This window comes from Helicoverpa armigera, chromosome 9 (assembly GCF_030705265.1).
Source record: "Helicoverpa armigera isolate CAAS_96S chromosome 9, ASM3070526v1, whole genome shotgun sequence".
NCBI classification, from domain to species: Eukaryota; Metazoa; Arthropoda; class Insecta; order Lepidoptera; family Noctuidae; genus Helicoverpa; species Helicoverpa armigera.
The window spans coordinates 10,839,350-10,851,410 of record NC_087128.1 but is presented as its reverse complement, the minus strand read 5'-3'; the positions used below and the strand labels follow the sequence as shown (position 1 = coordinate 10,851,410).

Genomic DNA, 12,061 nt, shown 5'->3' with positions numbered 1-12,061 from the left:
TGCAATGTTAGTATAAATCAAAAGCGCATGCCCGGACTTCAGCAGCTTCATTGAACGGGAAGCTCAATAGCTAGGTAACAAATGAATAAAAATAGGTACAACCCTGCAGTCGGTAAAGACCTGCACTTAGCTAACTGAGATCGATAGTTCAGTCTCTCATAACGCTTGCAGAGCGCTGTATCTCCGTATTCATACATATTCTTTTTGCCACAAAGTTATCTAATTTAACTGTGTTGTGTTGCAATCTTTCAATAGCTAATAAAATTCTCATAGAGATAGTGTTATAGGGTAATTCACCTAGTTGCCATTCATAGTTGTCGCTTACCCCCTTTTACGACGCAGGGTAATGTCTGCGCAGTATTTTACCGATACGCCGAACATGCGTACTGATAACGAACGTCATCGGTCAATAACGCAGCGAGAGAAAGTTTCTAGTGCACTCTCGGTTTTACAGTCGTCTAACATCGTTTATTCCCTGGATCTGATAACAGAAGTGGATTTTGAAGGTGAGTAGGCTTAATAATAGACATATCTTCATCATCTTTTGTACGATTTTTGAATCGTGAAAGATTAAGCTGTGAATTTTTCATAGTTTGATAATGGATGCTTCGTTGGCTCTAGTGCTCTAGTCTAGCTAACGTCTTCCAAATTGGTTTTCTGATAAAGCACGTTGTCGATCGCGACCGAGTTTAAAAGTGTCTTGGCTCTTGAGAACAGAGGGATCTAGTTTTAAACTGTTGTCTAGCCAGCTGCTATCGTTAGGACATTCACATTTTTCATACAAGATTTGCGTTGCGCAACTAGACCAGAAATGTCCGATGTGTAACTACGCATTAGGGAAATAAAAGCCTTTGTGAAGCTTTTATTTGTTTTTAGCCGTATTGGCAGTAATGTTTTTGTCACTACTTTCATATTTCGTTTCAATGCAAATAAACAATAAAACACCCATGTGTCCACGAACGTAACATGGTCACTAATTCTATCATTTACTCATACAATTATGAGGTTTGTCACGACATATTATTTCGTCGTTTCGTGAGAGGAATTCATTGACGTGTGAATGAGTATAATTAAAAGAAAATGCGTAGAAAGTTCGAGAAGCTTTCTGACAGGACTGATGCTTAGATTTAGGATAGTGCACTAAAAAGTGACAAGATGACAACAGATGGGTTATCGGCTTATGGCATTGACATATATTCTAGCGATAGACAAGAACATCCATACAAATAATTTACCCGCTTATGTCGTCTGTTGACATCTCGTTGACGTATTGTGACATGTAGTCATCCTCATTGATGTTAATTGCTGAAGTGTCGCTCGTATTTTGCCTACATTTTTCATTACTCAAAAAGTTTATATCTAAGTGAATTCAAAATCATGTAATATATCAAAAAGTTTATTTATATCTAATTGAATGCAAAATCATGTAATATATTAAAACCAGGAACTTATTTTTAGAGTTTTTAATATTAATTACGATGTTTTTTTTCTTAAGGGCTATCACAAATTTTCGCGAATTTAATTATTTTTTCTTGAAAGTAAGAACATACCATGACAAAGTGAAGTCTGTTTTCATTGATATTTTACCTACTGCCAGTTTTATGGCACATCTGTTTCTGCACGATTTTCTTAATCCATAATTTAAGATGGCGGGCGGGAACAAATTAATGCATATTTGTAAAATTGAATTATAAATGAAAAGTATGATATACAAGCGTTGTAATAGCATGAACAGCGTGTAATTTTACTAACTTGACTCTCGAATAGTTTATATGTGTAAGTTTATATCTTGATATGTATTTTCTATTTTATAATTGTCGTTTCATAGACATCCATCTGACGCAGGTGTCAAAATCGCTCTGATTTGCCATTTTGGGCACTGCATAGTCTGCAGTGCAGTTCAGTGTGGTAAGCTTTTTGTTCGGAACGTTCTATCTAGTACGTAGTACATATATATCGATGGCTTATGGGCACATTATCTATGAAACGGTTTTAAAACGGCTTAGCTGTTAAGTGTATGTCAAACTTTCAAAGCTTTGTTTGATGCTACTTTTCTGTAGTGTTTAAAATTCTGGCACAAAAAAAATTCTACATCAAAATTAAATTGATCAATTTTTAGAAACAATTAATTCTCTGTTTCTTTACAAATAATATTTCCAACTCCGTTTAATTAAAGAGTAGCATCTTGCGAATCGTTCTCGCATATCCTTTAATGGTTACTCCTTGGTCGGCCAGTACCACTTTTGGTGTTTTATTTTCTTGTAAACATCTGCCCAACACTAAAAATAGTACAGAAATAAATTTGCTGTCTCGTTTTCATTTTTACCTGCCTTGTTTAGCAGATTATCGTGCCTCAAATAACTTAATATTATGATGTGATCTGCTTATGACACATAAGCTCGCCAGATAAGGTGAAGTATTGGGTGTAGGGTGTCCGTAATGTGAGAGAACACTGAACGAAGGGCTCCAGTGTCACGGCTTGAGCAATGTGTGGATTAATTAATATTAACGACAGCATTATCATAATTATGCCCAAACCCAGATAAAGCGGATTACCAAAGACATAAAAACCTCACAGTAATAAAACCGATCCTCCGCAGCTGCATTAACTACTTAAAAGCATATTATATTTTTTAAATTGGCCGTTATCGCGACGTTTATGAGTGCAAAATATTGCAGCTCCGAATGCGGACAATATGCGACGCCATGTTTTAAATGCATGTTATTAAATGTGAAGATGTAGCGGTTTAGCGTGTAAGGGAAACAGGAAGTTTTGCGTGTCGTTTAACAGTTTGCGCTATAACTGGAGCGTCTTCATGGCATCGAAATATAAGCAAGTGTTGATATGTTAAAAGTGGAACTTGAAACTGCATACGCGCTTCCGTAGAGCACCGGAACACAGCCGAATAAACGTGCATTTTTTTGCGAAAATTTTTGCAATTCCCTGTTTTCAGTTTACTAACTTATAGACTTTTTAGTTAAAAAATAGAATTACTCGATTTGTTATTTTTTTAAGGAAGCCAAACTTATTTCAAATGTGCTAACAATTTAGCTGGGTATGGAAGCACAATCGCGAGGTTCCGGACGCAAGCCGGCCGTGGGAACGGACCGATGTCCAGGCAGCAGCCCAGCATCGCTGACAGAACGATACGGACTTCCGCGACGATCGCGTGGGAACATGCAGGATATCGATCGTATCAGTGCAAGTGCCTCTACCAGCTTTGCATGTTTACGATCCTTAGCTCGTAAACTAAGAAAGTGGTCTTACGGCCTTACTGTTTAATGGTCTTTGGAATAGACGTGGGAAGGACATCGGAAGTCCTACACTAGATTTTTAGTTGCTATCAGGTCTCATATCTATAGAAATGGGAAATTTACATATAAATGCTCTGAAAGTTAGGTGTGCGTTAAATCCTGTTTTCGCGCTAGTTAAGCATAAGTCAACTAAGGTCAATGAGTATTACGATGCTTGAAAGTAACTCAATGCCTGCATGTCTATGAGTTTCTTGCATGATAGTCGTTGCATCATGGAGATTCGAGGCAACAATGCATCTGGTTTTGTAACTGGTAGAAAGGATCTTGTGTAAAATTTTACATCACGATTTTTTCGCTTGGAACGAAAATTTTAGAATAATATGGGACGGATCAGCGAACTCTTTAGAGGTTATATTTAGAAGCGGCTGTAGGTAGGTCGTGTAGGTCCACCCCCATTCAGTCATTTGTTCACAATGATCAGTTCCACTTGACTAACCTTGTGATTATGGCAATGTTATATGGCGATCGTGATCGTGATAAGTTACGTGGGTTAGTTATTAATTGCTGATTTAGTTCTTAGTCAAAGTTATTTATATCTTCTTTCTACTTCAATAATTGCATGCACAAATGTCTCACTTTTAACGATTTAATTCTCCATTTATTATGTAAACGTATTCAATTTTCTATGTTCATGTACACACATATTTATGCAAACAAGTAATCTATCCATCTATTGTTATTATTATCCAATTGTGGGAAGAGAATATATGCTGTGGTTAGTGTCTACAGTTTCTAATGGCACTGCTAACTGTATCCTGTATCCCCTTTAATTGCATTAACAGTAAAGTCTTAGTTTCGCAAAATTCGCACGGCCCATGCAACAATGAAACGGAAGCGAATCGCCAAGATAAATCAGTTCCCTGCGTAAAGAAGGCACCACAATCGTCAACCAGCGGTACTTATCATGTGGGAATGCAACGCTCTACTTATCATTGCACTGGATACACGAGCCTGTGAATATGACACTAAAATTATCTGTCTGTATGTTGAATACTGAATATGTATGCGGCCGTTACTTGTTACCCAATAAGGGATACATCTGCGCGGTGACAGATGACGAAATTGCACGCTAACTAGTTTGCGGCACGGAAAAAGACGCATCGATTATTCACTTCAGTTTGACTGCAAACCTGCAATCTGCTGTACTGTATGCGGTTTTTCGTTAACGGTTGCAGGATCTTTTGATTAACTATTTTTTTATTTTTCTCGGTTTTCAATCAATATCACAAAAGTTTCACAAAACGTTCTTCAATTTAACATCCAACATTTGCGACCTTTCAAAATCATTGAACGGCCAAACTAATGCTTAAATTACGTGAGTTAATTTTGGACAGGATATAATCGTAGAACACAGGAATGTTTGGGGTTTAGTCGTCGGCCAAGTTGCCCGATGGCACGGCATCGGTTAGATAAAGATTTATCCAGGAATGTGGACGCGCGGGACGTGGCCGCTCGCTCGTCGCCATTCCACCGTTACCGGCTCACCTGTCTGCCGTCCACTTCCCTTTCTCAGAAAAAATAGTACCATCTCTAATGTAACGATAGCTGTGTCTCACTGTGACGCCACACGACGCAGGAAGGCGAGCCTCTATTATACAACTCTTCAATTAGCCGGGAATCTTCCATCTACGCTATTTACATTTTGTGAGACTAGTCTCGATCCTGCAAAGCTTTGCAATACCTTGATACTTTTGTGGTGCAACTTTTTCTCGCGCCTTCACTCAATCTCCTCTCAAAATAAACAAACATTTCAAAAGCCTTTGTTAATTCTTTTCTCACAATAAATATAATTTAAAAACCCAGTTAATGAGACTGCACAATCACACGATACCTGTCTGCGAATCATGTTTTTGCACAACCATTGTTTGCAAATATGAAAGAATTAGTTCCCACATTATATTCCGAAATTGTGAAGATGTGGAGATCACTTCGTAAGACGTAGATGTGAACTAAGAGATAATGATCATGTTATTGTTATAGAGAATATTCGTTAACGTGGATTTATAAGCGGAAATCCTTAACAACGACCTTTGACATTTGAAGGCGGATCACGGTCAATGGCACGCGATGCTATCGGCGTCAATTTGATCGAGCACGTATGTTATCATCTTGTTACCAGTCGTACAAACGGTTATTATTAGTGGTCGTTGTTTTTCGCCAATTGAATACCCGTAGTACAGGAAGTGCGTGTAAGTATTCGGCTCGTTGAAAGGCCGCGCGACGATACAGCCACAATTCGGTGAAGGTACTTCGCCGTCCAAATTTTAATAACTGTTATAACTTTGACAGCGGCTGCCACATGAATATGCTAATTAACAACCTAATTTGTAATACCTTTGGGCACAATGATGTCACTGGTATAGATAAAAAAAGATTTCTTCATCGTATTTCATTGATTTAACGATTTTATATTATTTTGCTGTGGTCGTCGTGTGCACTTTTATTGCAATCTGCAATGAATGCAAATAAGTTTCTCGTTATTTTCCCATGATTTATTACACTTCTGTGCTGACTGATCACATTAGTCGACTACCCGATTAGGGCATTTGTATTCGGTTTGCAGATGTGGAGGTCGTTCGTCCCGGTTCTCGTCTGATGTCGCTTATTCTTTTGCATGCCGCACTCTGAATCCCGATTCCGCTTGCGTATTTGTATTAACACGTTGAAAGCACTACTTCCATTGAATACCTTATTGAATGGAGCTTAAGTTTGGAATTCCCCATCGCACACAACTGGTTCATTTACCCTATAGGTTCAACTTCACTCTCACGGAAGTCGAACGTAGAGTGTACAATCGAAACGTAACCAATGGGTATCCTTAATTAAATAGGTATTGCATTCCAAAATGGGTTGTCGAATTTACGATGACTATTACGTGTCCGGAATCGGAGTAGGCAAGTGGCCAGTCGATAACCGGTCGATGTCGATGGGCGAGGATGTCGCTGGCAACGTTCCCATAAATTCCGCGGAATCGTAGGAGATTTATAATGGCGGCGGCGTAACGGGGGGCGCGTCGCGCATGCCGAGCGCACGCGCCTACGTGACGCGTCACTCCCGGCAGCAGCGCCGCGCCACCGCCACGCCGCCGCTGAGCCACCGCCCCCGCGACCTGCCGCACTCGCTTGTCACATTGATTAGTATTGTCCCCTACATGGCAAAGCGCTAAACCTCCTCTAAATGGCGACAAAGGTGGTCATATTCAAATTCCAATAGGGAAAACCTCGACTGTACCCCATGGCTCTGATCATAGGTCGATTCCAAGATTGGGTTTGCTGTTGATTATACAAAGTGCACATTCTGCAATGTTGTCATAACTATGTTGATGACATTATATTTGCTAACGCGTAACAAAATAGTGCGCATACTGCATGTTAAGCATGATTGCATTACCGACTTGTTATTTGTTTTCCTAAACTACCTACTCGTTTACCTCGCCAGTCGTATAGGATTTACATAATTAGAACCTAGGTACTGGTGTGACGCCTTTGGCTTCTAGAAACATTACTTAAATGGTTAAGGAATGTGTGAACATACTGCTCTATTTAAATGGATGGGACTTTACCGTCAGTATTCATGAATTGGCAGTGGTCAATAGTGCAATTTGTGTAAGTGAAATCGGTCGGCCTTTTCAATATTTGCGTTCCAGCTGGACCGCGCAAAGGCAAATTGATTTCGCCCCCATGCACTTTCTAGTTACTCCATTTCGTAGTGTTAGCTAGTAAAACATAGTGGGAGTTTATTGACTCGTCGAGCCGCGGCACGGCCGCCCGGCATGCGGCAGGTTGGCGGATGTAGGTGTCCGCAAATATTAGCACTTGCCTAATTCGCCAGCCAAACGCACGTTTACTTTATTACCTAATCGACTAGTTAATTTAATATTTTCGTTGTCACCTACACTCACCTTTAGGATAACATTCCACGTTACTTAATTGCGGTGTAGGCGTAGTCATACGACATCCTACAGACAACAAGTCGTTATTATTGAATGGGACGACTGTCAACGGAATTAGAGATCGGACCCGATCGACTATTAAAGATAACTCGCTCTTTCATAACAATAACGCCGTAAGAGTTCATTGGCACTGTTGTGGATTAGTTCGGAATGACAAGGCGTCGGAATATGTCTTGATAATATGGCTCTAGTAATATGAACCATGCATTCAGCGGCGAGTGCGAGGTGCGGCACGCGGTGCGGGCGGCAAACGCCGGCGCGGCCGCGACGAGGTCGCGATCGATGCGCGTGCGCAATATGAATGAATGAATCCCCCCACTCCGCACCATCCGCACGATCAATGGACCGCACGTGGCGATCGATACTGCGCTAATCTAAACTACATTTCTTATGTGTTATATTTAGAATGTATCTAAATTAGTGGGTCGGGCTGCTTTGTTCGTTCGTAGCTAATGTTCAAATACTTAACATTTCCGCAGAAGATATGGATTCAAAACAATAGTAGATCATAACCGGGTTTTTATGTGTTTTTTATACGATAGACGCCGAAGGAATGGTGAAATTAAGTTTTGGTTTTACCCAATAATATTTGGACCACATTCTTGATGCACTCATACAATTTCTAATCTTCTTTTGTCGTAACTCGTTGACAATGGTATCAATCTGGAACACTTATCTAGCGAACGAGTCGATCACTTGTAATTGACAGCTAAATGCCCTATTAGACCGGGCCACCATAATTGAGTGGCCGGCGATTGCCATGATACACTCGGAGCTGCGCCCGCGCCGCCCACGCGCCCGTCTATCGTTTCAATTACATCTTTTGAGATCTGAATTTGTTTTCCTAACCGCAATAATAATAAACTTGCCGAATGAATATAAATACGCCGTATAATTGCCGATTTCTTTCATTCTACGCTTAGGCTCTCCGCATCCATATCACCGTATGTGGTGATAACGGCCTGCTTCGTCGACCACTTGAAGCCCTTATTGGGTAACTAGCACGGCTATTGTGGGAGAGGCATGGCTAACGCATGGGCGCAGTGTTTTCCGGCCATATTCAGTGGCCCTTATGAGGTGGCAACCATATCAAATGGTCAGATAATATCACGCCTTATTTGGCACGGGTGAGGTGGCGAGGCAGCACGCTCGGGCACGACAAGGTTGTGTACCTGATGTAGGTAGTTGAGCTTTGTAATTAACACTTGAATACTTCACTTTTCAAGACATCGTTTTTTACCGCGATGTATCTCTGGTTACCCACATGACATCACACAATGCTCAGGTATAACGTGAGGCCCTCATTCACGTGCTAATGAATATTCTATTATAATGAATCACAATCAGTTCCGATAGTATGGGAGCGTGTTCCAGGGGCCAGCGTACGCGCATTCTACTATTGCGATTAGACTCTAATGAGTCACGCCGGATTTACATATGGACTGCGGAAAATCAATGAAGGCCACTTTGTCTTTTCCATGAAACCATTAATACGTACCTAATTAAGACATACATACTACGGTTCTGCTAACTTAAAATTGTTATTTGTTCATTGGTACTGACATACTTGGTTCGTAAGGTCTGGAAGTCACAAATAAATTAGTCACTCCATTTACAATAGGGGCTTGGGTCGGTAAATGTCGCCATAACTTCAAGACAGGTGCTAATGGACACCGGCGATGCTTTGTCCGCAACATTCAAAATCGGAGTTGATTTTGTGCCCACCCATCAGAATTTTAAGTGGTCTTTCCTCGTAAAATTAACCGGTCCTTAATGGACCTTTTGAATGAACGTATTTTATTTAAAGTTGGTATTTACATCGGCCAATTTTATGACGGTGAGTAGGTTCTTCAGTCATTATTTAATTCGCCACGGCTCCGGTTCAATTGTTACGGTTTTAATTTCTTGTAATGAGTTGTGCACTTTCACTCGTTAGCAACGCGCTAGTGTTGATGCAGCAATCACAGAACGCCCCAAGATATCTATGTCGAGAACAGAACAATGTACCATTCGATATGGAAATTACGCACACTACGGTAAAAAAACAGGTTGCTGCTGTGATTTTCAAACCAATGTGTTTCTTCTATAACTATCCATATTTTGCAATAATGGTCGCTTTGCAGACCATAGCTTACACAAAAGCTACACTATCTCATTAGAAAATAAACCACAAACAATACACTGAGTGACGACCGACCTACGAGACTGCAAACATCTTTACAATCCTAAAGGATGTGAAGACAAAAATAAAGCTGATTTAAGATCCTCTCGCCAGCAACAAGTTGTTAATACGCTGAAAGGTATTCGTGTGAACTGGAAACAAAGCTCAGTTAGACGTCGACATCTCTAAACAGAGTTTAACAGAGTCGTGAAACTGTCAAATCGTCACTTGGCTAATGGGGCTCTGTCATCGAGCCGACCCCTTTAAACTGTCGTTTCCTCACTTCGAAATGTAAGTTCTGTGCTTATTTTGAGACGGATTCCAGTAAATGTCTGGTCTATTTTGGGTTACGTAAAAAATATGTCATGTATTTTTCGTTAGGTATGGGATTACTAACTTTAGTAGGCGAAACGGAGATTTGTAATCTTTGGGATCGTGATTTCAAAATGTGACTGCAAATCGAGTCATCACTTTTTCTATAAAGTAATGAATTTGTAATTCTATAATACTTTCCGCAGTTTTTAACAATGGCAGTAAAGAATAGCTTAAATGCAAGCGATGATAGCTTTCACTATTACTTTCAATAGAAGCGAAACCTGCAAGCGATTTACAATAAACAGTAAAAGATTCGTCTTAACAGTAACACTACAGTCAAATCCTTTCACTCCTGTTCACCGATAGTACAAAAACTTGAAGTGGTACAAGTAACTGCAATCATCACTGACAGCCGTATTGTTTACCCAGACCGAGGATACGAGGTGTCTGACACACATCGTGTGAAACCGAGGGCTCCACTTAAGACGTATCATGTCACCGTGTAAAAAACTCACTTAAAACACATCGGGGCGTAGGCGTAAAGTGACAGATGTGTTCAAGGGGTCGTGGAATGACCGTCGTTTAGTTTAACTGCTGGCTTCCGCCAAACGGTCGGTTAGGTGACACATAGTCCGCATTGCCCTTGCACTTCTAACGCGGGCATGATAATCTTCTATGCGTTCCACAACTGACGTTAATCGTGATTCATGTAATTGCTGTTATGAATTTAGAATTTAATCGCATCGCAATTTGTTTGCATGTTTTAATAAATACTTCCTTTGGCTTTTCCCATGGATTGGCGGCGCTTGTAAGAACGATTAATGCTGCTTGAATCTCTAATACATAGTTCCCGTGAACACCATTTGTTATTGGTAGCACACTCAAGTTTAATTAATTTGATTAAGCTCTCGTATGCTAATGCTGCGCATGCGCATGTATGTTAGAACGCGTTAGGTTTATTGGAAACATGGTGTGAGTTATTATCGTAATAGAAACAGGCATTCATAGATGGTGAAAGTTGCAATAGAGCATTGTTGCTGTCAGCTTGCCATTGTGGATGGATCGTTAACATGAAAGGAAAATTTGCGACTAACGAGTTTTGTTGTCTGAACTCATGATAGGTATACTGTTTTATTCATAATTCAAATTCATATATTTAGCTAATCGCATTTTACCTTGTAAGATGTTTGAATGTTAAATTGTTTTCTGTATCCGTGAGGTATATCGGATGCTGTTTATTGTTTCCTTCTCCCGTAATGCACTTAGTTCCAATATCGCAAATATTTATAACTCCGTCATCGCCTGTTCGCTGCAAGAAGCTTGTAAATACCAACGAACATATGTACGTGATGTACTATCCCATACATCAGAGGGCATTTTTTTCCTATAAGCCCGGGAAGTGAACTGAATAACAGATGTTTCCTTTCCATATAGATATGTTACTAATACATATATTTTTTATTTATAACATGATTATGATTCTCTATTCCCGAAATTGAGCGGAAATTAGCATCTAATGTGAATTTTTCTCTCCCTCGTCACCCTCTCAGAAAATTGATGAGTGTGTAATATCAAGTTGTTCAAAAATAAACGTTGAAGGCAATCCACGAATTTTGATGTTGTCATCCATTATTTTTCTGGAAATAAGATGTTTATCAATGTTATTTAGGTCCGAAAGTGTTTGAAGTTAGAAGAAAGAAGTAGCCTAGAAAAAGGCAGCTTTAGATGCTTTGGTGATTATATCGTTTCGAAAGTTAAAACCATAATTTTGTGGTAAATAACCGCATAATCTAAAAGTTAGCTAGACATTTATTGCGGCAGATATCATTTAATATGTTTGAATATAACAATAAAAATCACAGTCGGCGATAACGTCGATGGCTGCGTAACCCACATGCCTACTGCGTCTGGTGTAGTCATCGTAGTGTTTTATCATCATTATCGCAAATCCCGCGGAAGTATAGCGGTTGATCTCCGGCAGCGTCGCGACATTTGTATCTCCTCCCGTATCCTGCGCGGAAGCGCGCGGATGTTGCGTCACCGCGCGGAAATAGACGCCCTCTGTGTCACCGCGCGCGTCACTCTGGCCACGTCCACCACGCGACTGCGCCGCACGTGAACTCTGACTCCACGCCACTCCATCATCACCCCTCAACAGCACTCCAAAGGAAATTGCCGTCACTCAACAAATTCCAACGTATGCAGCTACGTGCTTATCTGCTAATGTCCCTACCCAAAAAGCTCTAACAAATTACCCGAAACAAAAAAGTAATGACAGCGATCGATCTTGCGTCTGCCTCTAGAAGGCAGTAATTATT

General features: G+C 40.3%; 1 protein-coding gene across 6 annotated transcripts in view; it reads left to right on the top strand.

Annotated features, from left to right (window-relative positions):
- Hecw (Hecw ubiquitin protein ligase) overlaps positions 1–12,061 on the top strand; it is a 101,996-nt gene that overhangs the window by 33,506 nt on the left and 56,429 nt on the right. Inside the window, exon 1 of one of the 6 annotated variants that reach the window (XM_064036347.1) lies at positions 132–506. The exons of the other annotated variants lie outside the window; for them this stretch is intronic. Within the exon in view, the coding sequence (XP_063892417.1) occupies positions 347–506 (160 nt within the window). The 5' untranslated portion in view covers positions 132–346. Of the gene's footprint in view, positions 1–131; positions 507–12,061 lie in introns of those variants that run through there. 6 annotated transcript variants of the gene reach the window in all.